At 43.4% G+C, this 25,365-nt stretch overlaps 1 protein-coding gene and 1 long non-coding RNA gene across 2 annotated transcripts in view; one reads left to right on the plus strand and one right to left on the minus strand.

The window, feature by feature from the left end:
* hcn4 (hyperpolarization activated cyclic nucleotide-gated potassium channel 4) overlaps positions 1-25,365 on the plus strand; it is a 66,267-nt gene that overhangs the window by 17,246 nt on the left and 23,656 nt on the right. Inside the window, exons 2-4 of the mRNA XM_064336037.1 lie at positions 4,678-5,101; positions 16,151-16,312; positions 17,796-18,014. Of these exons, the coding sequence (XP_064192107.1) occupies positions 4,678-5,101; positions 16,151-16,312; positions 17,796-18,014 (805 nt within the window). The remainder of the gene's footprint in view (positions 1-4,677; positions 5,102-16,150; positions 16,313-17,795; positions 18,015-25,365) is intronic.
* LOC135255202 (uncharacterized) lies at positions 1,416-13,035 on the minus strand. Its single transcript, XR_010330121.1, has 4 exons — positions 12,849-13,035; positions 2,822-2,926; positions 1,732-1,849; positions 1,416-1,553 (listed from the first exon to the last, which is right to left on the minus strand). It is a non-coding gene; the product is annotated as an uncharacterized LOC135255202 (long non-coding RNA).

Genomic DNA, 25,365 nt, shown 5'->3' on the forward strand with positions numbered 1-25,365 from the left:
TTTTTTTTACACAAATGAGTCTCCTTGGGATGCCTGTCTGCTAAAAAGCTAAGATTTAGTTCTTTTTGGGGTTGCTTGGTCAGCATGAATGAAGGAAAGCATTAGAGTGGGCTTTCGTCATGTTGCGTCTTAGAGCCGTTCTGTAGACCAGTGGTGATGTCAAGAAGATGGTATTGGATGGTATCTTTGTGGCAGATGCTGGCTTCAGTAACGGAAGCATCTGCCTGAGGGCAAAGGGCAGATGGACTTCGCTCATAATCCCCGGGCTCGTAGATGTGGTGTGCATGGGCAAAGATGCCTTCTACCTGAGTAATCATTGGAGCTTACCCTGGCTCGTTGATCACTGGAGCGTCTCTTGGCAAGAACGAGCCTCGGCAGAGTTTTATAGGTAGATGGAATACAAAACAACAATTTCCTGGTTGTAATCTCATTAAGGGAGCCTTTTTCATTTATTTGCAACATCGAGAACAGTTACTTTCTCCCATCGATTTTGTTTCTGTAAACCCACGTCTGCGTCCGTGTTCTGCAAATCCATCTCTTTCCTCTTCCCCCCGAGGTTAAAGAGATTTACTTTTCCCTCCGCCATAAAATCTTCTCTGGCGACGGTGTTTGGGTGCGATAAAACGGCAGCCGGGCCTCGCCTAAATATAGCCGGGCCGAGAGCATCCGCGGACAGCGGCGGGCGAAACGCTCCCGGCGTTCCCGCCGGTCAAGCTCGGCAAAGTCGGCGCAGTTGACTGGATATCAACAAAAACGGGCTTAACCCTTCTCAATCCACTTCCCCAGTTACTGGCTGGCAGGTGCAATCCCCCCAGACACCATGGGGACTGACCCTTATTGGCTAGATATGTATTGCGCTCAGAGGCAGTAATTATAGTTACTTCCTGTTAGCTGGTGACTGGCTTACCCGCTCCCCTTCAGGTTGAGGCCTGTATATTTCCTGAGGGTCGTTTGATGTGCTTTGGAGATTGGCTTTCAGAGTTCTGCCTGAAGCTTATGAGGCTGCATTTTCCCCGACCCCCAACCCCCTCCCCCCTGCCCTCCCACCTACAGTAGTTTGGTCTGGCTCCGGGCTGTCAGCTCTGATGGAACTCAGCACAGATCCCGTCTAACTGCTCGGTGTCCCCCACCGTGCGGAAGCGACGCCTCTGTGACGGGCCGGGGCAGTCTGACGATTTATTCGAGCGGGCACCCGTGTCTCTTGCCTTCGACGTCGTGCGAGACAGCTTCCGGAGCCCGTGGGCGGAACAGCACTTCCGAAAAGCGCTCCGTTCCAATCCCAGCCCCACCCCCACCCCATCCAAATAAAACAAACCACAGCAAAGACAACAGAAAAACTGGATAAAAATGATGCAAGAAGGGAATTTCTTTTCACATTCAGAAATAACTGTAATTTATTCAGTAAGCCCTGGTGTCATGCTCTGGTGTTTTTCTTTCTTTCCGGTGTACAGTGCTGTCCTCATTCAGTCAGTTAGACAGCCTGGAGTAGCAACATGCTGCAGCTGGGCCTCTCCTTTAAGGTAATATACCTGACCTAGTGTCTTCACTCATCACTGTTATAAAAAAAAAGAAACAAATGGGTGAGTGACATTCCACTGTATACCATAAATACATGACAACAACCAGACATGGAGCTCAGAGAGAAGGGTTTCCCTCTGCATAGGTCTGCCTCTTTGTAGGGCTGGCAATTATAAGGATAAGTCTGGTAGTGGTACCCGTAGGACGGCTTACTTAAGGTGCAGCGCCGCGAGCCTGAGAGGCTTATCTTGTAGCCGAAGGCACTTTGAGGGTGAAAGCGTGCTTCTGACATCCCCGGCCGCCACACACGAGACCGGGCTCCTGCTCTGCCCTTGGGTGTGCGGGAAGGAAAATGTCAAGGACTCCCGTTTTCAGTGGGCAGTCGCTACCGCTGCTGGTGGGGGGGGAGGGCGGGGCAGGTGATGTGGGGGGTGGTGGGTTCCCCCCCGCCCCCCCCCGTTTCATTTCGCGCAGGGTTGGAAACGTGCTGAGATATGAGAACAGAAGTGATGTCATGCTTTTTAATACAAACCCCCTCCCCCTCTAAAAAAAATCAGATGGTATTTTCTGAATACTCTGGAGTGCATTTGCTTGGGGTATACTAACTCGGTGGGGGGGTGGGGGGGGGTGCTAATCATGGGGGAATCTGGGATTCTGCTCCTTCAGATGTGCTTCCATGGTTCATCTACGCTTCCTGTGTATTTATAGAAGTGTGTTTTTTTTCCTCCATGTCAGGCACCCAATGCATAATAAAATACCGAAAATGGATCTGTGCTGTCGAGATGAACTGACTTCCATTAAGAGGCTATGCGAAGAACGAGAGAGGCGAGCGTGTGCACATGCATGAACTCATTGCATATCAGGAGGCTTGAGTGCTGGGGCGTTTGACTGCTGTTTACGCGCTGCAGACACATTGCTCTGCATATATTGCTTTGAATATGTCTGCTGTGCCGTTTGTGCCTCTGAATCCACGGAATAAGTGGGCCTCAGACAGGTGCGTTTGTCGTCTGTCTCTTGGTCCCTCCCTGGGGAATTCTGACAGCAGTGTCTCTAACCTTTTCTTTCATCAGACTCCACAAGGAAAAAGACAAAAACAAACAAATACTACTCTTCTTTTCCTTCCCCTTCCCCTGCCAGATAGAACAGATTTATTATTATTTTTCTTTTGGTTTTTTACCTTCTGAGGTTTGACCCAGTTTATGTACACAAAAACAAAGGGAACCCACACAGCAAGAAGAACTGCCAGAAACTCAACAAATAAGTGCCATTGTCATTGCTTTAAGAAACAGGTAGGCTGACTCACTTTGTTTTGGAATGGTTTTTCACAGGGTTATCCCTCATTATCCAATTTTGTTTCTTTGCGTGGGAAGGATTTCAGCACCCTACAGATGTTAGCATTAGCAATGGCCTGGGACAAACACAAGAAAGCAAGCATCATTAGTGATATACATGATTTTCTTTGGAATTTCCCTTGTTATCCTGGGTTTAAAAAGCATAGGAAGAACAAACTCACTGACACGAAGATCACATTGTGTATAACCCTGCCTGACAGAACCTTCTTTTGAAGTTGCGGATACCATTTCACTTTGAAGAATTCCAATTACTCTCTGCCTGGACTGTGTGCATGGTGTGTAATTTGAAAATAATCCATCCATAAATGTATGTAGTTTCACTGCTATTCACAATAGTTGTGTGGAACCCAATGCGTCCACTCTTTATTAAAAAAAAAGAAAAAAGTTTTCACTGGCACTAGATTTTTCATATCTTTGCTGCCCTCATTGCAAACATAAACAGGATAACTAGAGCCTTTTCATTTATTTTGGCTCAGCTCTAGATTGGTTCTGCTGTGTGATGGATTTTCATGGAGGAGCTGAACTTGAATAATGCATCTGGGCTCAGAGGGCAGGTTGAAAATGCGGGAACCCCCTCCTCATACAATCTGATGCCCCAAGGATAGATCACCCTTCATGCAACAGAATTAGTCTGTGCTTCGTTACAAAGCAGTAGGAGCAGTGTTTATAACCCAGCACATCAGACACTGTGAATAGCTGATTGATTGACTGATTGCTTGATTGATGAATTTATTTCTCCCCTTGGGGAAATTTGTCTTGGATAGTAATAACCACTGTGTGTACACAACACAACATCATACACAAATATGCATACATTCTTACATGTATCCATGTACTTACATGCATACACATACATACATGCATACCTAAACATATACATGTACATGCATATAAATTGAGTAGAATAAAAAAAATCTTAATTTACACATAAAAGCACATTAAGGGATGTTTAAATCCACCTTCTAATTCTGACACTTGTGCTTCCTGATATTTTACCAATGTGCGCACACAAACATTGAACAAATCGCACAGTCAAGCGATCACACTTGACTGATGGATGTTGAGAGACAGAGAGATAGACTGTCAGACTGTTTAAGATATGCATTTGTTAAATAAATATAAATGGGCATGTGGCAACTTTGCATTTCCCGGACAAGTAAATCACACATGACGAAAATACCATTTCTGAATGACCTTGTCTCAGTGGTATTAAAGAGAATTAAAATGGCTGATATAATAGGCTATAATCAAGCCAAACCTCCACCACAATTTATTCCCATTTAACCAACCATCACAAAATTACCAAAATTGAGTTGGACATGACTTAATTAGCCAGATCTGCAGAGTACCTCTAGAGTTTTGTGTCTTGACTGCAAACATATGGCCAAAGTTTTGCTTTCTATTGGACAGTGCAGTACTTTTGGAAAACGTTCACCAATGACGCTTAGTATCAGTTATATGTTACAAGTCACAACACATTTTACAGGCTATGTAATTGTAACATTGTAACAAATGCTGCTGTAGTATTAGCACAGTCACATTTGTACATTATCAGTATTAATCTAGTATTGATAGAGAGCAGTGACTTTGAACACTTTATTTTATTTCTATTTTGTATACTAAATCTAAAATTGTTTTCCAGTCACATTTGTACATTATCAGTATTAATCTAGTATTGATAGAGAGCGGTGACTTTAAATCGTTTATTTTATTTTTATTTTGTATACTAAATTTCCTCCCTCCTCAACCTTCTTTTGCCTCTTCCCCTTCCTCCTCACCGTGGCGCTCCCATGATGCCCGTGTGCAGGTTCTATTGGGACCTGACCATGCTGCTGCTGATGGTGGGCAACTTGATCATCATCCCCGTGGGCATCACCTTCTTCAAGGACGAGCACACGCCGCCCTGGATCGTCTTCAACGTGGTGTCGGACACCTTCTTCCTCGTGGACCTGGTGCTGAACTTCCGCACGGGCATCGTGAAGGAGGACAACACCGAGATCATCCTGGACCCCCAGCAGATCAAGATCAAGTACCTGCGGAGCTGGTTCGTGGTGGACTTCATCTCCTCCATCCCCGTCGACTACATCTTCCTCATCGTGGAGACGCGCATCGACTCGGACTTCTACAAGACGGCCCGCGCCCTCCGGATCGTCCGCTTCACCAAGATCCTCAGCCTCCTGCGCCTGCTCCGCCTCTCCCGGCTCATCCGCTACATCCACCAATGGGAGGAGGTAGGCGGCACAGTTCATTACCACTCCACCAATGGGAGGAGGTAGGCGGCACAGTTCGTTACGACTCCACCAATGGGAGGAGGTGGGCGGCACAGTTCATTACCACTCCACCAATGGGAGGAGGTAGGCAGCACAGTTCATTACGGCTCTTACTGTATCCGTACGAAATCAGGAGGAGGAGAGGGGCTTAATGACCTTGCAGTTGACCTTTGCACACATGTAGTAGGAAAACTAGAAAATAGGAGGTAATCGTACTCAAAAAAGTAAACACTGAATCGTGGACCAATTAGGCAAGGTGAACTTGCCATCTTGACAGCATCTCAACAGGAAATACAAATAAAATAAGTATTTAATTTCAAATAAGTATAATAAGTTATTGCAGTTAAGTTGAAAGTTTCCAATGCTCCCCACTACCCTTTCATGAATGTCATGAATGACAGCCCAGTGGGTGCATAATTTAGTAAGAAACATCCTGCTACACGTTAGCACATCAGAGGGTCCCCCAGATTACCAGGTGGATTCATATGGTGACAGAGAAATGAGCTCTCTGCTGGAGGCGTCTTGTCACCTGCCTGAGCACAAAGCCCACAAACGGTTGACTCCTGGGAAATAAACGTGACAGAAATTAAATTAATTCTACTGTGAACTCATTCCTGACAGTTTTAATAGTAGATTGGTTCTATCCCTCTGACAGATGAGCGTGAGTCAGGTTGTGGGCTTCCTCACACAGCTTAGTTCACATTACGTAAGCGCGCCAACGTTTTTTGAAGTCTATTTGAAGTGACTCACTGGCGGGGAAGACGGTAAAACACGAGCAGGCCTTCACTTCATACAGCTGTTTTATTGACACAGATATTTCAGATCTCTTTGCCTGTAGGATTTAGCTTAAATTAAAATTTCATTAAAGAGGTTTGAGATCACAGTGCTTATTGCTGTAATGCAGTTACAATAACACTGTATGTTTTCATGCAATATTTACTTACACATTTCTTTTGTAATAGTGTGCAAGTTATACGATATTTGTTCTGCCAGACAAGACACAAGGAAGCATTGCCAATTTGTCATGTGTATGGTTTTCACTAAAATTAGTACATTTAAATTGAAGGGTTCAGAGCGAATTATTTTTTGCTTTTAATATTGCAGCAATACATTTTTTTGTTCTTTAAAAATGACCATATTCATATACATAAGATACATTTAAAAATGTGAAGTTTTATGATCAAATGAATTGATACTAGTACACACGCTTTGTATTTGCTGTTGAAAAAGTTAGATTCACATCTCTTAAGAGGACATGGCCAACACCTCACCTCCTCACTGATTCTGAACAGATTCCTAGGCTAGGCAAAGTCGTACCTTTGTGATGAGACTTGTATCACTTGCAGGGTATCTGAAGTGAACTTTGTCTAAGATTCCACCCCAACAGCTAGGCATTCATAGCTATCCTCAATATCACTGTATAATGACCTGAAATCAAGATTTTTTTTCTTGAACTTAATTTAATTTAGGTTTGTGTGTATGTATGTATATATATATAGATATATATATATATATATAGAGAGAGAGAGATGTGTGTATATATACAGTATATATATATATATATATATATATATATATAGATGTGTGTGTATATATACAGTGTGTATATATATATATGTATATATACACACACTGTATATACTGTACATACAAACTTAAATGTATTGGTAGTCTACTCCATTATTGTTATTATTTATTAATGCTAGTTCAGTCACTGATGCCCTGTGAGTAGAGGAAACCCTTGATCCCATCTTGGTGGTACAGGTACATAACTTGTGAGACCTTTGAAAAAAATTGAATAGTCAACTTGATTACATTCATGCGAAAGCACTGGATTGATCTCCTCTGAGCAAATTCTGAAGGGGACTCGATTCCGAAGCATTTTGGAGACTGCAGTTCAAATGAAAGACAAATCAATCTCCATTTAGGGCTCTATTATCCAGAATCAATGTCAGGCGGCACAGGGTTGCAGTCAGTGGTGTGGTACGTGGGTACACTGGGTGTGGCTAGTGAATGTTGGTACTTCCTGGACCAGAGGCGAGGAACACACTGTACAAAGTCTTTTGCCTGCCTGGAAACAGGCCTGGGCTATATTGTATATATTATCAGTGTGTTTGGAGCAGCTGGATTTGTTAACAATCAAATGACCTGTTTTAATTACCTTTAAGAGCTATGTGAACTGAGCAGGGTGTACTGCCAATTTCAGTGGTGTATGGCTGCAGTGGAAGATGAGGATGATGATGTACTAATCGGATGTTTCTCCCAAGATGTTCTTTTGCGAGAGGTGCAGAGTTGGGCTGTCATTTTTTATGCCTCCGCGATGGCACAGCCGTGGCCGGAGGCATTATGTTTTCAGGTTGTCCGTCCATCCGTCCATCCTTCCGTCCATCCGTCCGGCCCGATTCTCGTGAACGCGATATCTCAGGAACGCCTTGAGGGAATTTCTTCAAATTTGGCACAAATGTCCATTTGGACTCTAGAATGAACTGATTAGATTTTGGTGGTTAAAGGTCAAAGGGCAAGGTCACTGTGACCTCACAAAACATGTTTTTGCATTGAGGGAATACAAAACACCTTTTTGCCTTGAGGGAATTTCGTCAAATTTGGCACAAACGTCCACTTGGACTCTAGGATGAACTGATTAGATTTTGGTGGTTAAAGGTCAAAGGTCAAGGTCAGTGACTCAAACATGTTTTGCATTGAGGAATACAAACATTTTGCCTTAAGGAATTTCTTCAATTGCACAAACTCATGGACTCAAGGATGAACTGATTAGATTTTGTTGGTCAGAGGTCAAAGGTCAAGGTCACTCATACACTAATAATGAATAATTCATACACTAATTATGACAAAGTTTCACACAAATGTCTAATAGGATAAAATTATGAAGTGATGACATTTTATATCCAAATTGGCTACTGGTTGGCGGAGGCATACAACCGCAAGGCGGTATTTCTAGTTTTTCAAAAATTGAGTCATAACGAATCTCATAAATATGTGAATTTTCTTCTGTCAAAATTTGAACATTGCCTAAATGTTTATTATGGGTTAATTATGCTATAACTAAGACAACAGTATCTGGAAATTTTGTTTAACACAATAAAACCAGGGAAGACCATGCAATGCCAGCGATCCCGCTCACAGCAGTAAAATGACTCAGTGTTGCTCAAGTGAAAGAAAGAGAAATTATAACGCACAGAGTCCATCATTAATTCATGACAATCGCATGGCTTAACTGAACTGAGCTGTATTGGATGAGTGTAGTTTCGTCTTGTTTTGAATACACTTAGTGGATCATTTAACTCCTGTTTCCAAATCAATATAGGTTTGACTTGAATTACTTACTCATAGATATTAAGCAATGAAACAGCATGTCTATCCCCATATGGCATTGTTGTCTGATCTACATGTGGTATTTAAATAGAACATACAAAAGAATATAGAAGAGGTAAAAACAGGTTTCCACCTCACACACGTTAACGTGTGTTTAACTGTACACAAACCATTTGTGATCACTTCAAACTTAATGTTTCTTATTGTAGCAGACAAATGTACACTCTTTGTAAAGATATTGCACAGCTTTTGATCACATTACTTCTAAGTATTTCAGTAAAAAGTAAAAATGGGAACAATTCTGCTGGTGCTACCCAATACAAAATATATTTGTGGTAATGATATTCTGTGACCATCAGTAATTTGAAATAAAGCACACATTCCAAAAAATAGTTTTTTTCTTCACACAAATATTTTAATTTTATGTAGAAAAATACTGGACAAAGCAATACATTTTCAAGCTGATTATAATATATCCACCAGCAAGATAGATTGGACTGCTCAGTTATATTGGTATGAACTAATACTGTAGGAATTTTTAATGATTACTATTATGTGAATTGTTTATACATTTTTGTAGAATGTACATGTTGATATTATACTTATTACACATTACATTTATTATGCCAAAAAGATATATTCTTATATTACATTAATCATCAAGCTGTTTATAAATACAGTCTATCCACAATTTGTGCCAGTACTGTAGCGATCATTTTAACTACTAACATAGTAAAATGAAAAGATCGTTCAAGTTGCGTTTATTGTCATTCTTCTCCTTACACACAGGTGTAATAAAAAGAACAAAAGACAGTACCCTATGGACCATGATGCAGTTTTAGAACAGCCATAAGCAATTGGAAATTGAAATAAATACAGTAATGAAAATTATTTTTAAAAATAAAAAAGACAATGAACAATAAATACAAAGCATGCATTTTTTCCTGCTTCTGGGATTTATATCAAAGTCAAATTGGACAGCATATGATCCATGAAAACTCTTGATGGGCTTTTGAATAGCCTGTAATAATGTGCATTGCATTGGAAACCCCCGAAATTTGCCATCCGCCCTGCGATGGGCTGTGCTTTATTTCGTACACCTGTTCTGGGCAGGCGGGTGGCGAGGGCACAAATCGGAAAATTGCTATCCGCTTCCCTGGATTGACTGACACACCCCCAGCAGCGACTCTCCTCCCACTTGGGCGCATGACGAGTAAGGAAATTACCCAATGGCTCAGGCGTATCAAAACATATGACGAAAATACCATTTTAGCATGCAGTGCGATGGCTCACAACATGCCATGCGCTAACCGGTAAATAGAGCCCTTTGTGTTTTAAAAATAAGAAAACTTCTAAAACTACCTCAGTTTGAAATGACTTAAAGTGTTATTAGTCATTTTGTTCTAAAAAAAACTCTGCTAGAATGAAGGATTTACTGACAGGTACAGACTGCCGAATCATAGCGGAGGACCGATTTGCATGTCGCTGGTTGTCTCTCCCTTTTATTTCCTGTGGGCAGATAGCGCCGCTGCTTAGAAAGGCAGAACCAAAGGCCGGCGTTGCAGAACCTTTGACTCATGACTGTAAGATCATAGAGATTGCCTCACAGAACAGTCGACGCTAAAGTCCCAGAAGATGAGCTTCTTTTTTGGCTGGACCGCAACAGCGGGGCCAGCCCTATAAACGCGAATGTCTGTGACTGAGTGACTGAGTGAGTGATGACGTTACACTGCGCATGTCTGTGACTGACTGATGAAGTTATACCAGTGGTCGGCCGGTTCGGTCCAGCCATGTACTAGGTCTTGACCTGGTCTTGTTTTTTTACTTTGATTTGCGGCATTCACATTTGGTATTAAAGACTTTTTCTTTTCAAACTGTAAGACAACTTATGGCCTCACATTTAAGCACCTTGGCTAACAGGGACACAGACGAGGCCCTGTAAATTTCACTCGAATTGCAGTCAGTCTCGATGCTTAGTCGGAAGAGCGACGTTTCTGTGTTCATCCCCTGATGACTTCTAGGGAAAGTGCACCCTGGAAGAGAGCACGCAGTGCCATGAAATCTAAAAGGAAAGTGTCATTTCTTGTGTCAACCTCTTGGTGTGGAAACCGCATGTCACTTTGTCCAATCTTTGGTTGCGCTCCGGCGGCCGCCATTACGGCTCCCTTCTAATGGGCCCGGTTGCAGAATCGCACCTCCGCACCCACTAGACACCTCCTGTCAGTCAGCATTAAGCGTCCCCAGCCCCCACCGCCCCCCGGAGCCCTTGTTGAAGCCCGCTGCCTTTCCGCGCGCGCGATACGGGAGTGTGAAAGTGTGGCGCTGTGCAGCGGATCCTTCAGACCGCGCCCCCGCGGCGAGACGCGACCCCGCTTCCTGCCGAGCGAGGAGTCGTTCGCCTCCGCTGGAATCCGTCCCCTCCGCCATTAACCCACACGTTTCTTCAGACTCTCGCTGAGGCCTGCGGCTGATACGGCCGAGTTCTGGCTTCCGTCCTATCGAGGCACGTCCGTGCACCTGACAGAACGCCTCGTTAATGTTGCCAGACTTCTCATATGCCTTATCCTGGCCGTTCGAGATAGTCCAACATACTTTATGACAGACAACGTTCGTCTAAAGTAGCGCAGATGGCATTCCGGAGCCCGGGACAGGGATAGCTTGGGCGAAGATAATGGCATTTTAAGTGGTCTGCGCAGATCCGTCATTTCAGTTTGGCTGCCTGGCCGTCTCCAGTATCCAGCGACACGACAGCCGGGTTTCACTCATTGTCATGTTTTATTGTGAGAAAGGAATAAGACTCCGGTTGAGGATATCCTCCTCATTCAGCTTGTCTCATTCAAACAGACAAAAGAGCGCCTTGAATAGAATTAGCAGAATAGAATGGAATAGAATAGAATTATAATTAGTTCGAGTGAATGCGCTAATTGCTAATCCTCCAGATATGTACACCGCCTACCCCTTCCCACAAAGCATTGAAGGTAGGCACACACAGTTTTAAAGCATTTTTTCTTTGAGCAGCCACCCCCCTCTCCCCCCACCAAAGCCATATTAAATCACTCCTTTACACTGGTGATTATTTATATCTGGGAACATGTAAATAATATTTCAATACTTGAGGAAGAGCATCTGATTAGGAATTGTTTTGTTATGGCAGACAATTACCCATCGGATTTCGATCTCTTGAGTCAGGAGCTATGGAGGAAAACCTCCCGTGTTTCTCTATTGAGCTGAGCCCACGAGGCCATTTTTATTTAATATGGACACTTGGGATTGTTGCGATTTATGGCCTTCATGTCCCAGCTGGGTGAATGCTGGGCTGGAGGAGAAACATGACGTGCAGGTGATATACTGGAGCTTGTTGATAAGACAGCTCTGCGCAGGCATCTTCAAAATTATATACATTCAAAATATAGATCAATTAACCAGTCTGTGTTTTGTGGCTGAATACACAGGCCAAGAACTGCTCTTTCAGAGACAATGAGGAAGAAAACGTTTAATAGGGTATTTTTGAAAGCACAATAAAGCTTGCCAATATCACAGACAAGACTAGGCTGAGAATATACCTTTGTGACATTCATACCCACAGCAGGTTTTCCCAAGGAGTATTACATGAAAATGCACAATCCAGCACACACACACACTCACATATACAGTATATATAATAATATATATATATAGTTTGGTTTCATTAGAACAGAGGTTATAGCTTTTCTAGGTTCTATAGTGGTATCGAGAGGCTGTAACCATTAACCTAGGTGTTTATTAATTGACGTTAAATTTAATTCCTGGAAATTTGGTGTGCAACTTTCTTCTAGCATATGGTAATTCTGGTTTAGTTTTTGGTGAGGTTCCTTGTGTCTTCTCTTGCCATACTATGCCTCAGAGTAAAATCTGTTCCGTCACATGAGAGTTTCTTTTTGACCAAAAAAAACTTAATCTGTACTTAGAACTTGTTTCTGAAATGACTGCTTGTGTCTCCTTAAGGAATGTTTTTTTATTTTTTAGATTCTTACTTTTCCCCCCCTCCAATCTTTATTAGATTGCATAATGATTTATGTATGTATTGCAATGCACATAAATTATAATATGTAACGTGCTTGGCCTGGTTAAATTGTATGCTTTTGTATGCTTTTCCTTTTTTCACAGAGAGGTGCATCTCTTTGTGAATTTAGTGTTTACCATGAATTATAAGGCTGCCTGTGTACCCACCGTCCGCACATTCAACACAGTCAGTTGACATTGAAAATGCTAAAATGCTCATCACCTTATGTAGGCTACTTAGGTATTTATGGTGATGGGTATGTGATTGCGATACTCATGAAAAAATAATACACATTCATTGATGCTTGAAATGAAAACAATTTAAGAATCTTACCAGTGACACCACACATCATGGCATAGCCAGATTTATGAATGACGATTCAGCTGCAGAGAAACTTCGTTGTTTCAGTTGTTTTGAATGTGAAAGCCGTAGGTGGAATGCCCGGCAGTCTTGGTCTGCTGCAGTGACTGCAGTGATGAGCTCAGCATGTTTAACAGCTTCATCCTTAAGGCGACTCCGAGGACAATCTCATTGACCTCATCAGTCAGCCTTTGTCATTTGTGTGGATAACAATGCAGTTTGGGCTAACTGCGTGCGGCTGTGAGTTAAATGAATAAGACCTAGCCATCACGCCTAATGCGCTGCCCCCTGATGCATGCGTGTTTTCGCATACACGGCGAACTCTTCCCGGCAAGAGGCTTGACGTAATTGTTTCATTGCGTTTTGGAAAATATTTCAACAATGTTAATGTTCCAATCAAATGTATTTAATTAAGCTGCGGGCGTCCGCTCCAATATAATTATTTAAATTTCGACCACATAGCAGGACGAGTTTTTAACAAGTTTGTCAGAGTGTCTTTTGATAATGAGACAGCCTATTTCTGTTTCGGATCGCTAATGCACATTAAAACAAAGCAGGAACTGAAATGAGGTGTCCCCCCTTGAACCCCTGCATGGAATAATACAGCACTGTTTAATATGTAGCATTGCTAATATATGTTATCTTTGTATTTGGGTGACATTTTCAGTTGTACTTGCATCGTTTGCAATTTCAGGATGGACTCAGTCGTACTATCCAGGGTTGCCATAGTTGGCCTTCCTCCCCAAATATTGGGCTTTTTTGAAAATGTAATGCAGGCTTAAGTTTCGGTGTAAATGTGAGAAGGAATTAATGTTACATGGGGGATGGAGGGGTTTGAAGGAGATATTGGGGAATAGCCTTGAAAGGTTCTATTGTAGTCAATTGGGAGATTTCTCGTAAAACTGCATTTACTACATGAGCATCCGTGGGCCTGTTTCAGAACAGTAGTAAAATCTTGATTTGGTGTGGTGAGAAATCCTATAAAGCAGGACTATAGTGTTAATGTTCAGGAAGTATTTGCCTAATCAAACGTGTATTGTTAAGCTGGGGATCCTCCAGGATTGGTTCAGGTGAGTTTCCCCACTTCACTAGAAAGTGCTTTGACATCATGAGATAATTAATTTTTTTTTAAACTAACTCTTTTAAAATCATGGTGTTCCATAAACTTGGAAGTAGGTAAACAATTACTTAATTACTGTGTGCATGCAAGCATTTTCCTCTTATTCTGAACAGTAGCTTGTTGATTTACGTTATTTAATACAAAGCTCATTATAATGTGGCTTGGAGTGGCACACTTAATTTAGCCTTAACTGAAACGCTGCAGGCATTAAAACTGGTTATTTTATTCCTTCTGTTTGAAATGCATTGTGAGTGACTGGAGGGTTCTTCTGAGAGTGTACAGGAGGATACTCGTCATGGCCCTCCTGTTTGTAGGCAAAGCAGTCCTGGAAATGCAAGTAATTTGACCTCTTATGGAGTTTTCCATGATTCATTCATATGCTGCGGAATAATTTAAAAGCTATAACAGAGCACTTTTTATTTCAAAACTGAAATGCCATGTCATATTTATAGGTGTATTCTTAGCTGGGGTGTTGTCTGTATATAGATAGATATCTGTGTGTAGAAGTGTAGAAGTGGGCTGTGTGTAGAAGGTTGCAGTGGTGAGCACTTTTTTGGGGGGCTGTATGTTTGGTAGATGATGTTGGAAGGATGCCTTGGAGTGAGTGACTCTCCTTAGATTATGCAAACCCACCTGCCCCAAAATGCCTTGAACAAGGACCCAGGAAGAGGGGGATGGGAAATTTGACCACTACTCAGTCTGAGTTAAGGTTTTTCTCCTAATCTGAGTAGAATGTGGAGTTTCTATCTGCTGGCACTTTCATGATATCTCGGTCCCGGTTTGGGGGGGAGTTGCTCCTAACCAGATCTGCAACAGTCTTGCAGTCTCCTGATGTACCAAGGAGTCTTTAAAAATGTGCCATGCATATAAAAGCCATCGTCCATAATAAAGGACTCAACCAGTCATGCTGGTGTATAAAATCATTATGCAACGGGAGTATTTTGCATGTAACCATACTGGACCTGATGGACAATAAGTCAATGGAAAATTTGTGCAGGGTTACTGTCCTTTTCTGAGGCCAGGGCCTTAGGCTGAGCCCAGCGTAAAAGGCTAAAGCGAGCATCTCTCTCTCAGCTGTAAGCTCTTAAGCGTCATGTTTTAAATAGCGCTGAGTGCCTTTTAATAAGGAGCAGCGTAGTTAACAGTGCGCACCGTAACCCTCAATGGGATTAAGTGGCTTTAAATTGCAGAGGCCATTAAAAGCCAAGCCGCCGTCCAGGAGCTTCCCAAGAGCATATTTATCTCCGGATTAGCAAACATCCCAAGTGCGCCAGCACTTTGCAGGAAAGTGGTTGTCCTTACCATCTTGTAATATCATTCATTTTTCTAAGTGGTTCATTAGAGTCATTCACTGCTGTTTCTTCTTCTTTTTTTGGCAGTGCGGTATTCCCACGCTGCCACCCCTGTGGTCATCTTCAGAAAACCATTAGACACACCGGTGAAAAGTGCACTGGCTTATGCAGTAGGCTGTAGTTATTACATCATGACTCCATTTGTCAGTTTGCAAACAATGGGCCTGATTTACTCAGACCTTTAGCATCCACAAAACCTTTTAGCAAACGCAAAAGCAATAACGTTATCGGCGATTGGTCATGGTATTTGTTTTGCGCCAATCGCCAATTGTGTTATTAGTTTTACACATGCTAAAAGGATTTGTGCGTGCTAAAGGTCTTGCTAAATGAAGCCCAACATGGCTTTAAATGGTGGTTAAAAAACTGCTCCATCACTTGGCGACACTTAACATCAAAAAATTTGAGAATTAGGGGGCCTCCAGTGGCGTAGCCCATAGAGCGCTTTCCACATGCTGACTGCGAGCCGCGACGTCGGCGGTGCGAGTCCGACTGCCGACCTTCGTCGCATGTCTCTCCCTCTGTCTCCCCTCCTAGTTCTTCCTGTCTCTCTACACTATCCTGTCTAATAAAGCTGAAAAAAGCCCAAAAAAATATTTGAAAAAAAAAGAATAAATTCGAGAATTTGTGGAACAGTAAGTGTAATATTGGGGACAGGAGCAAAACAAAGTAGGCATGGGTTGGAGCAGAGGTATGAAAGCCTGTTATTTTGGGTGCGGGAAGTGAGAACACATGCTGGGGGAAAAAAACACGTCAAAAAGTTTCACTTGTGCCGACCGTCGTTTTGTTTTCCTCGGCTGTCGCAGATCTTCCACATGACCTATGACCTGGCCAGCGCGATGGTGCGCATCGTCAACCTCATCGGCATGATGCTGCTGCTGTGCCACTGGGATGGCTGCCTGCAGTTCCTGGTGCCCATGCTGCAAGACTTTCCTGCGGACTGCTGGGTGTCAAAAAACAAGATGGTGGTGAGTGTTCCTTCCTCTCCCAATGACCCTTCCAAATTCTGTAGTCTCCGAATGCACCTTCCATTTCGTTTCTCTGTTAACTTGTCCTGAGCAACATTGGGTATTTCTGTCCTGTGTTTCTGATCGTATTTACCCTTTAAGTTTATTCCTCTGTTGTTTTGGTTTACTTAATTTATTGTTTTGTATGTGGTCTGTTTTATAGGTTGTTGTGTGCTCTGTAGCTTCATGACTTCATGAGATACTGTACAGTAGGGGGTAAAATGCAGTTATCCAGGCAACAACATTTGCAGTGCTATCAGGACAAGCAAAGGTTTACCTGTCATTCATGAGGCAAGGAGAAATAGTGTTCCTTCGTATTTTTGCTTGTACACCAACCAGTTGGGCACCAGCATAATTTGATCTGAATGTGTGAATAGTTTCCAAACAATTCAGCATTCATTTTAACGATCAAAAACAAGCACAAGTTTGCTTTAGATAACCTATACATAAAATTTACGTAACCTAAGAGATCACGTCCTGGAATTATATGACCCTGACTCCATCAATGCACTGCAATGAACTCAGCATGTTACAAATTACCACAGCCAGAAATCTGATCTTCAGAGATCCGATTCATTATGGGGATTTGAGATGAAGCATTAAAGAGGATTAATCTGTGACCTGTGAATACTCAAAATAACAAAAACAATCACATCAGATTCAGATTACACCTGTGAAGACCCAAATGATTAATTAAAATGGCAGTGGATTGTCTTGGTGTTGAACACCAATTCAGCGATCTGTGTGTTTATACATGACATGCTCGCATTTTTAAGTCAGAGAAGCCATGACCGAAATAGTCCACCTTTTTTTATCTGGACTGGTTCCTGTTCCATTATCAGCAACTATATTAGTCCTGTTTCGGTGACATTGTGCATGTTTTCTCTTGTCAGTTTATAAGCTATAAGCATGGTATTAGAAGTAGTTTTTAGTTATGTCTTTCACATTTTACTCGTTTGAAAATGAAATGCAGTGAGGCATTTGAATATGTCATCTCAGGACAACGCTGATATTGATTTAGCATGGGCTACAGCAGGAATCCAAAAGGGAATCAATTTATCCACAAGTACACAAATTACAGAAATGTCACATATTTTGTAATGAGATGACCTACTTTTTTGTGTATGTTCTGAAAAAGGCTTACCACCAACCAACCTTTATTTAATTTTTCCATAAACTTTTTGTATGTTTCACATGTGGAGGGAAATAAGGATTATGATCATCAATTAGCAAATGGTAGAAAAAATGTACATTTACATAATCTGAGCTGTGTACCTTCCTTAAAAAGAGCTGCTTTAAGGATAAATTGTTTTCCTGATGCTCTGCCATTTTTACTGTCGGACCATAGGCCCTGGCATTTTTAGACCCATCCGCTGCTTTTCAGACTGCTGAAGCAGGGCATTGTCACTGTACGTCTCTCCGTATCTCTCCCTCTCTCCTCCAGAATGACACGTGGGGTCAGCAGTACTCCTACGCCCTGTTCAAAGCCATGAGCCACATGCTGTGCATCGGCTACGGAATGTATCCCCCCGTGGGCATGACCGACGTGTGGCTGACCATCCTCAGCATGATCGTGGGCGCCACCTGCTACGCCATGTTCGTCGGGCACGCCACCGCGCTCATACAGTCCCTCGACTCCTCCCGTCGCCAGTACCAGGAGAAGGTGAGTGGGGTGGAGTTGGAGTGGAGTGGAGTGGAGTGGGGGCAAAGTGGGGACACGGCGAGACATGCTGCGTGGAAAGAGCCGGAGTTCTCACATGTTTTTATCTCGATTTTTTTTTCGTTTGAAGAACAGTTGTAAGCCTGCCTCGTTGCTATGGCATCCCTTTTACATTTTGGTGGGAGCAGAACAGGTGCACGCTCCCGCTGAAGCATGTGCAGCTAGCCGCCGCTTCGTTTACCTCTGTAGTCCACCGGCTGCATTTCTCGTGTTGGACTGCACTCCTTGGGCAGCTGGGTGCAGCCAGACCGCAGGCACTTAATCGATAGGAGGAGTGAAATGGAGCACTCCCTCCCTGGAGCTATGGCCAAATATACTCCCCCCCTGCTTCTGGGCTGCTGACCGCAGTCAGCACTGCTATAGGCTGGATTCAGGTGGTGAACCCAGATTGAAAGCACACACCCAATCACTTACGCTCCAATGACAAAGTGATATTTTATGTATGTATGCATGTTAATCATCCTCGATGTTAACTGGTGACTCTGGTGCTATTGAACGCATGTAAAATATTCACTTTTATTTGGACAGATGACTGCATGGGATTTGCACATCTCATGCATCTATGGGATCCTTAAGGGACACTATTTAAATAAAAACATCATTTTAGTTTTTTCTGGAGCACATGTAAGGGTGCAAATTTTCAAATGTGGCATTGTAACTATGCACTTTATGCCAAGAACTTGATAGGCCCCTCAGCTGCCCTACAAAAGTCACACTTCATTTAGCGAACGCGCTGTAACATTATATAGCAGGAAGCTCTAAGGAGATCGTGAATATCATTTACTGTAAACCATAAGACGGAGTGTAGCACAGTGGGGAAGGAACTGGACTTGTAACCGAAAGGTCGCAGGTTCGATTCCCGGGTAGGACACTGCTGTTGTACCCTTGAGCAAGGTACTTAACCGAAATTGCTTCAGTATATATATCCAGCTGTATAAATGGATACAATGTAAAATGCTATGTAAAAAAAAGTTGTGTAAGTCGCTCTGGATAAGAGCGTCTGCTAAATGCCTGTAATGTAATGTAATGTAGACCATGTTAACAAACACCGGGCGGCGTTGTCTCGACGGTGCTGTCAGGGGGAAAAAAAAAAATACAAGAAGGTTCATTTCAAAGAGCGATGTTTACATTACCGCGTGCGTCACGTGGTAGGATTAGCGGGCACGGGGCGGGATTACCCGCCTTTTATCTTTCGCCGCAGCGCTAACCGGCACGCGTCGCCGGGTCTGATGACAGGAAGCGTCGTCTAACATGGCTTTTAAACGAGCGACCTTTTGAGCCCCGGAGGGCGCTAACCGCGGTCCGCTCAGATGCCGTGACAGGTCGCTGGCCTCTTTGCGGAGGATCGTTCGGGAACATCTCTTTCTTCCGCTCGCCGGTCATTGCACTTCCTGTCTTTGTGATCTACGTTCCCCTTGGACAGCGGTTGTCTGTCAAACAGATAGATCATTTTAATGGCGGCGCAGATTACTTTAACAGAGGAGGCGATCAATATGCTAGTCACCTAGACCGACAAAGTCCCCGAGCAGGCCTAGGCAACGCGTGTGTTTGTTCAGCACAAAGTGCGATGTGCGATGCTTTGGCAGGAGTTTTTGGATTTGGTTATGGGCACATGGGAGTGTCTGGCTACCCCATTTCACCTTTTCTAAATTTCACTTGTGCAGCCTGTAAACATTTCTTCCCCCCCCCCCCCCCCCCCGCTGTGTGGAGGCCCTGGCCGCTGCCCAAGCAGGCCCCCGCTCCTCTCCCCGGTGCCCCGGCGCGCCCGGTGGGCCCGGTGCTGGCGTTAATGAGCCGTGCTGCTTGGAGCCCTTCGGTGGATAGAGCTCCTGGCGCATTGGAGACGTCCGTGTGAGGGCCTGGCACCCGACCCTTCGAGAGAGGGGGAGAGAGAAAGAGAGAGAGCGAGAGAGAGAGCTGCTCAGGAGCAGGGTTTTGGCGTACGCTCTTACCTTCGACCCCCTGCCTGACTCCAAAGACCCACCGCGGGGGTGAACCGCCTTCATCGTCCTTCAAAAACTGGCCAAGGGTAAACGAGAGCTCAGGAATCAGCCGGCGAATCTGCGCCTCGGTGGCGGTGGCTGCGAAGGAAGAAGAAAAAAAAAAAACAGGCCGGCGAACGAGCGGGAGACGGATGCCGTTGCCGCCGCGCCGGCGCTCTAAAAGGAGGGGAACGGGGGGCCGCGGTGGCGCCCGGCGCCCCACTTTTCGGAGTCACGGGGCGCTGAAGTCGGAGCACCAGCTGTTCATCCTCTCTCCGGGTCGCGGCGCGGAGAGGGCCATGGCCCCCCGGACCTCCGGCGCGCCTCTCAGCCGAACGCTCTCCGCCCGCGGCCCGACGCCGCTAATCAAAATGCTAATGTTTCGTCTGCCAGACCGTAGCAGAGGCGACGCTGTAAATTGCTATTAATATTTGAGGAGTGCGGGTTTTTTTTTTTTTCATGTGTCTGTATGCGCAGGCGGGGGAATTAGGCACGTTTCGCAGCGCTCGCGCCCTCTGCTTTGCTGCAAATTAGCCCCGAATCCTGCTTCTCCTCTGACAAGTATTGTCTGCGCTCCACTTTTGAACGGAGGTTGACCTTTACCATACAAGAATTCCTGCTGCCTCTGGCCTCTGCGTTGCCAGCAGCAGTTTGCTCCGTGCCGGAGTTTCTTGACACACATCGGGAAAGTGTTGCCATCCTTAGAATCCTCTCCGTGCTTTCCAATCACAGGTTAATGCGATGATCCGCATTGGCTCAAATCTCCTGCCGATTTTCTAGCGACCTTGGTCCAGTTGTCCAGTGGCTCCTGTGGGTCCCGAAGGTGCACAAAGAGAACATGCAAACATGGCCAGACACTGGAACTAGGAAGAAATTCATGTTTTGCCTCAATTCAGTCAAGTTCTGTTCAAAATTTGTTATATAAGTCAAATTTCCCTTTCTTCACTGTTTGGTGAGTTCATTTTTCTTACCTTGCCAAACTGTGTAATGAAAACTTTTAATTCTGGGTCAGAGTTTAGCGGAATTATTGATTGAATCCAGGAGCTGCTGAGATGTGAAGAAGATTATGTTCCCTCCTCTTTTGTAGTTTAGCGTCACTGTTCAGAGATATCCCTCAGAAAGGAAGAGAGAGGAGGTTTCAGCAGGACAGCAATATTTTGTTAGGCTTTTATTTTGCCGCTGAGCTTTTTTGTCTTATCTTTGAAACTGACTGCATCTTGGTCTCGGAAGACGGAGTCCAACTGTGACAGACCTGGACCGCGTTCATCCTGTGCTCACTCCCACACGTTTCTTTTAATGAGACTTGGGATTTGGTGTTCATTAGCAGGGACTGAGCTTCAGCTGGAGTGAAGGCGGGAGCATGTTGTGTTGACTAGATTGAAGATTCACAAGTGAGATGAAATGACAGTATTTAAGTGACAATTATTTTTATTATTTGAATTCCTCCTAGCTCGAATGGAGAAAGAAACCCCGTTTAAAAAGGGTTATATGCCCAATCAGAAAAAAAAAGAAAAATCAAAGACAATAGGAAAACTGGTTGTCAGAAAGCCTTGGTATAAACTGAAAGAAGAATTCTGCCACAGTGAACCTCTGAGATAAATTCTCGGTCCCAAAGAATCAAACAAGCTGGTTTAAATTAGCTCTTAAATGGAGACAGTAATGGTGTTAACAGTGGCACCGAGTAGAAAGTCAAGCAATCATATTCTAAATGCTTTACAGTAGATTTAATTATGACTTCACATGATATTTGTAATGCAATGTCATTTGTTGATTAAACTTAATTTCACTGTGGGTTTTTAAAATAATTCTCTTTAGGTAAGGTAGAAAAATTCAAAGCAAATAAGTACTACAAAATGGAAAAAGAAAATATGAAAATCAAATGAATGACCTAATGACCTAATTAATTATTCATGGTTTTCGTTTAAACTGAAATTAGCTTGTTTGTCTTTTGATGATTTCCAGTTTGTCTCTGGAAGTGTTTTTTTTTTTTTTTTTACTTTAAAAGGCCTGCGGTCACTAGGCAACGGCTGCAGCTTGCACAAGTTCCCCGTGCTCTCAGAGAAGGGCTTTCAGGTGCGTCTGAGCTTGCCTCCCTTCTTGGACACGAAGTACGGCTAGCCGGCGCGGAGGTGTGAGGCTGGCAGACACCTCTCCATTTCCCTGTGGAATCTGCCATCTCTTTTCGGGCTTGTTGTGACCCATGTCACACAGAGAAAATTGCATCTCCAAGATTGGAGGATCCCCCCCCCCCCGCCCTCCTCCTCCCTCTTCCCATAACCACCAGCACTCCACGTGCCTGCCTGCCTGCCTGCCTGCCTGCCTGCACAGCGTGGACGGGGTTTGGTGTGACAGTAATATTGCACCTGCCCCAAACTTACGAAGTGAAGCGTGAATTCTGACGGGGAACTCTGAGGTTTCCGCGCTGCTGAAAGCTCCCCGTTCAGTCAGTTACCCACTGATGTCTTCCATCGTCTCGGTGGCCTCCTGTTTGAAATAACAATTACCGCCCGAAGAGAGCAGTCAGCTTGAATCTGTCGTCTGTGCCCTCAAATCTATAATCTTTGCTGTTATTATTCTTATTTTTTTTCGTCATGATTTTGCACAATACTAAAGAGTAACGGCATCATGCTATTTCCTGTAAACCAAACGGTCAGCTGAATAAGAGAAAAGGGTTGGATTTTCGTGTCGCATCGTAAGCGTCGTTGCAAAACCCAGACCGCCGAATCATCGCCCCCGGAAAAACAGAAAAGCTATTTTGTTGAGCAGTCAGTGTGTCCAACAACTTACTGAACTGCCATTGCTATTTACAATAGGTCTCCATCCTCTGAGTTCACTCCCAGCCATTTGCTAAACAAACCCCTTGAAAGTTGCTGTCAGAATTGAGGGCTTTGTGGGTTTTGCCAGTGCCAAGTACGCTAAAGGCGAGGTCCCAGCGGGAACGTGGGTCCTGCCCAAATAGCCTGTCCCCCCGAAGCCCTGCTGTAGGGACAAATGTGCTCCGCTCGTCATGGCAAATGTCAGCAACTCTCAAATTTTGCAGCCTTCACTCTAACAGATGAACGGGACTGCCACATTTTCCATACCCTGCTGCTAAGCACTTGCCCCCTATGCTGACTTTTTATAATTGCACAAATCTGCATTGCAGCTTGGCAGCCCAGCAGCGATAGCCTGCCCCTTGACTGCCTGGCATGGATGAAGCCTTTTGCAATATGACAGGAGGCACGGATTTAAAATAATTTTCGTCTGCTATTCTAAGTGAATGTTCTTCAGCGGTCTGCTGTTGTTCCCGTGATGACTATTTCCTGAAATTTTAAGTTTCTTTTCTACGCTTTTGTGCTTAGTTGCTATTTGAATGTAGGCATTGCCTCTTAATGAAAAACAGGGAACCCTGGAGAGGGCTCAATCATAAACAGCAGGCTGTGGCAAGCCAGCCCTCCAAACCGTATTAGCAGCAAATGGCACTGGTGCTCTGCAGTCCCCCTGCACTAAATCTCTAATTAACACTTAGCAATTAAGCGCAGGTCCTCCAGGAGTGATTAACGGCAGCCCCGAAGCCGCTGTTCCAGGAGTTTCTTTGTTCTGCTTCTCCCAGTCTTACTTTTTTTGTGAATGAAATCATTTTCTTGCCCTTTGCTGTACATTTATTAGAAAATTCTCTGGCATTAAAATCAAACTGAAGCTACCGTTAGACAGGAAAGGAAGCTGAAAGGCCAAGCACTTTCTGTTGGGACAAGGCCATTATTGCGGACAACTTGAGCTGCCTCTAGCTGTGTTTGAGCTTTTCTCATTAGCTTTGGCTCGGATTTTGTCGTTAATCTGAAGGCTGTTAGCGACTGTTATTCCGTGCTAACGCGCGTGCCAGTGTGGCTGATTCTGTTAGCACATTAATAGCCCTGCTGGCCTGTCCGACGCAGTCTCTTTCAGTTATCACGCAATAACGGCTAAAACATTTTGCATTGCTCTTGGTCTTTCCTTATTTCTGATTTCCTTTAAATGATCTTCCAATTTTTCTTAACCCTCCTGTTCTGTTCATTTTTTAGGTACAGCAAAAATGTTCCCGGGTCAATCCCCATACAGGGGGGGTTTGCAAATACATGAAATGAACCATTTTCATTTAAAATGTTGATTACACTAATTAAGGCCAGTAGAAGAAGTTTCATACTGAAAAAATAATTTTAAGTATTTTTCCTAGATTTTCAAACTTTAAAAAGGGTCAATTTGACCCGCAACATAACAGGAGGGTTAAGTTGTACATGTGTATTAGTCGTACTACAGAACATCGATATGTACGCTTTGCTCGACATATTCCATTAGCCTCTTGTTTATCCAAGGCCATGGCTGTTTTAGTAGTCTCCTGGTCATACCCAGTAAGGTTCCAAAAGATCACTTGATTGGGCTCAGTTAAGCTGTATTGATTGAAGCGACTAGTGTCTTTTTGTGTATGGAGTATCCTTGGTATCAGACATTTTGCCCATTATGTCCGGCAAAAGTGTATTTTGAAAGAAAAGTTAATTAATTTTACATTTAGCACACTTGCGTTGGTCTGTATTCCAGGTTTGCATACTGGCTAGATCTTGTTCTGTGGCTATGCCCAACTGCAGGCAAATATACAATGGGCCTTATTCACAAAACCTTTCTTAAATTCTTATTATTTTTGTTCTTAATTAAAGTTCCTATGAAAAATCAATGTGAGATTCATGGAAACGTTTGTAAGCACAGTTAACAATCATATTTGGTTTTCATGAATTGCCTGATTCTTGTTCACTCATGAGTCACAGTTTGTAGATTCATAGTTTTGTATTAGTCTCCCATGTCTGATGTTTCCCATGCCTGATGTGGCCACCAAACACATTTTTCATGAATGCTAATTTCTCGCAGCAGTCTCGAATGTAGAACATTAATCAAGAATGGATTTATCCTGGGAGCCAAACCTGTGATACATTAGCATAGTATTCAGATGGAAAGATCTAATTTAGGAAACATTGGGTAGCATTGCTTAGGAATAAAGCGTGTTTAATATGTGTGTAAATATAAGATAGTATATAAACTAAGATAGTAAATATTGTTTGTTGTAACTTGGCCTCATTTTGATATCAATACTTTTAACAGTAGGCCTAGATTTAGCATGTATTTAATGACTAAAAGACGATGTATGCATGGGTAAGTTAGCATTTTTGTACACTGAATAGGTTTTTAAAAAAATATCATAAATTTTCGTATTGTGTTTGTCATGAGCAATTGATAATAATAATGAATATTCATTTATGAACCATAAGATAATTAAATCTAGTGAGAGACATGCATACAAATGC

The sequence above is a fragment of the Anguilla rostrata genome, chromosome 5 (assembly GCF_018555375.3).
Source record: "Anguilla rostrata isolate EN2019 chromosome 5, ASM1855537v3, whole genome shotgun sequence".
Classification (NCBI taxonomy): Eukaryota; Metazoa; Chordata; class Actinopteri; order Anguilliformes; family Anguillidae; genus Anguilla; species Anguilla rostrata.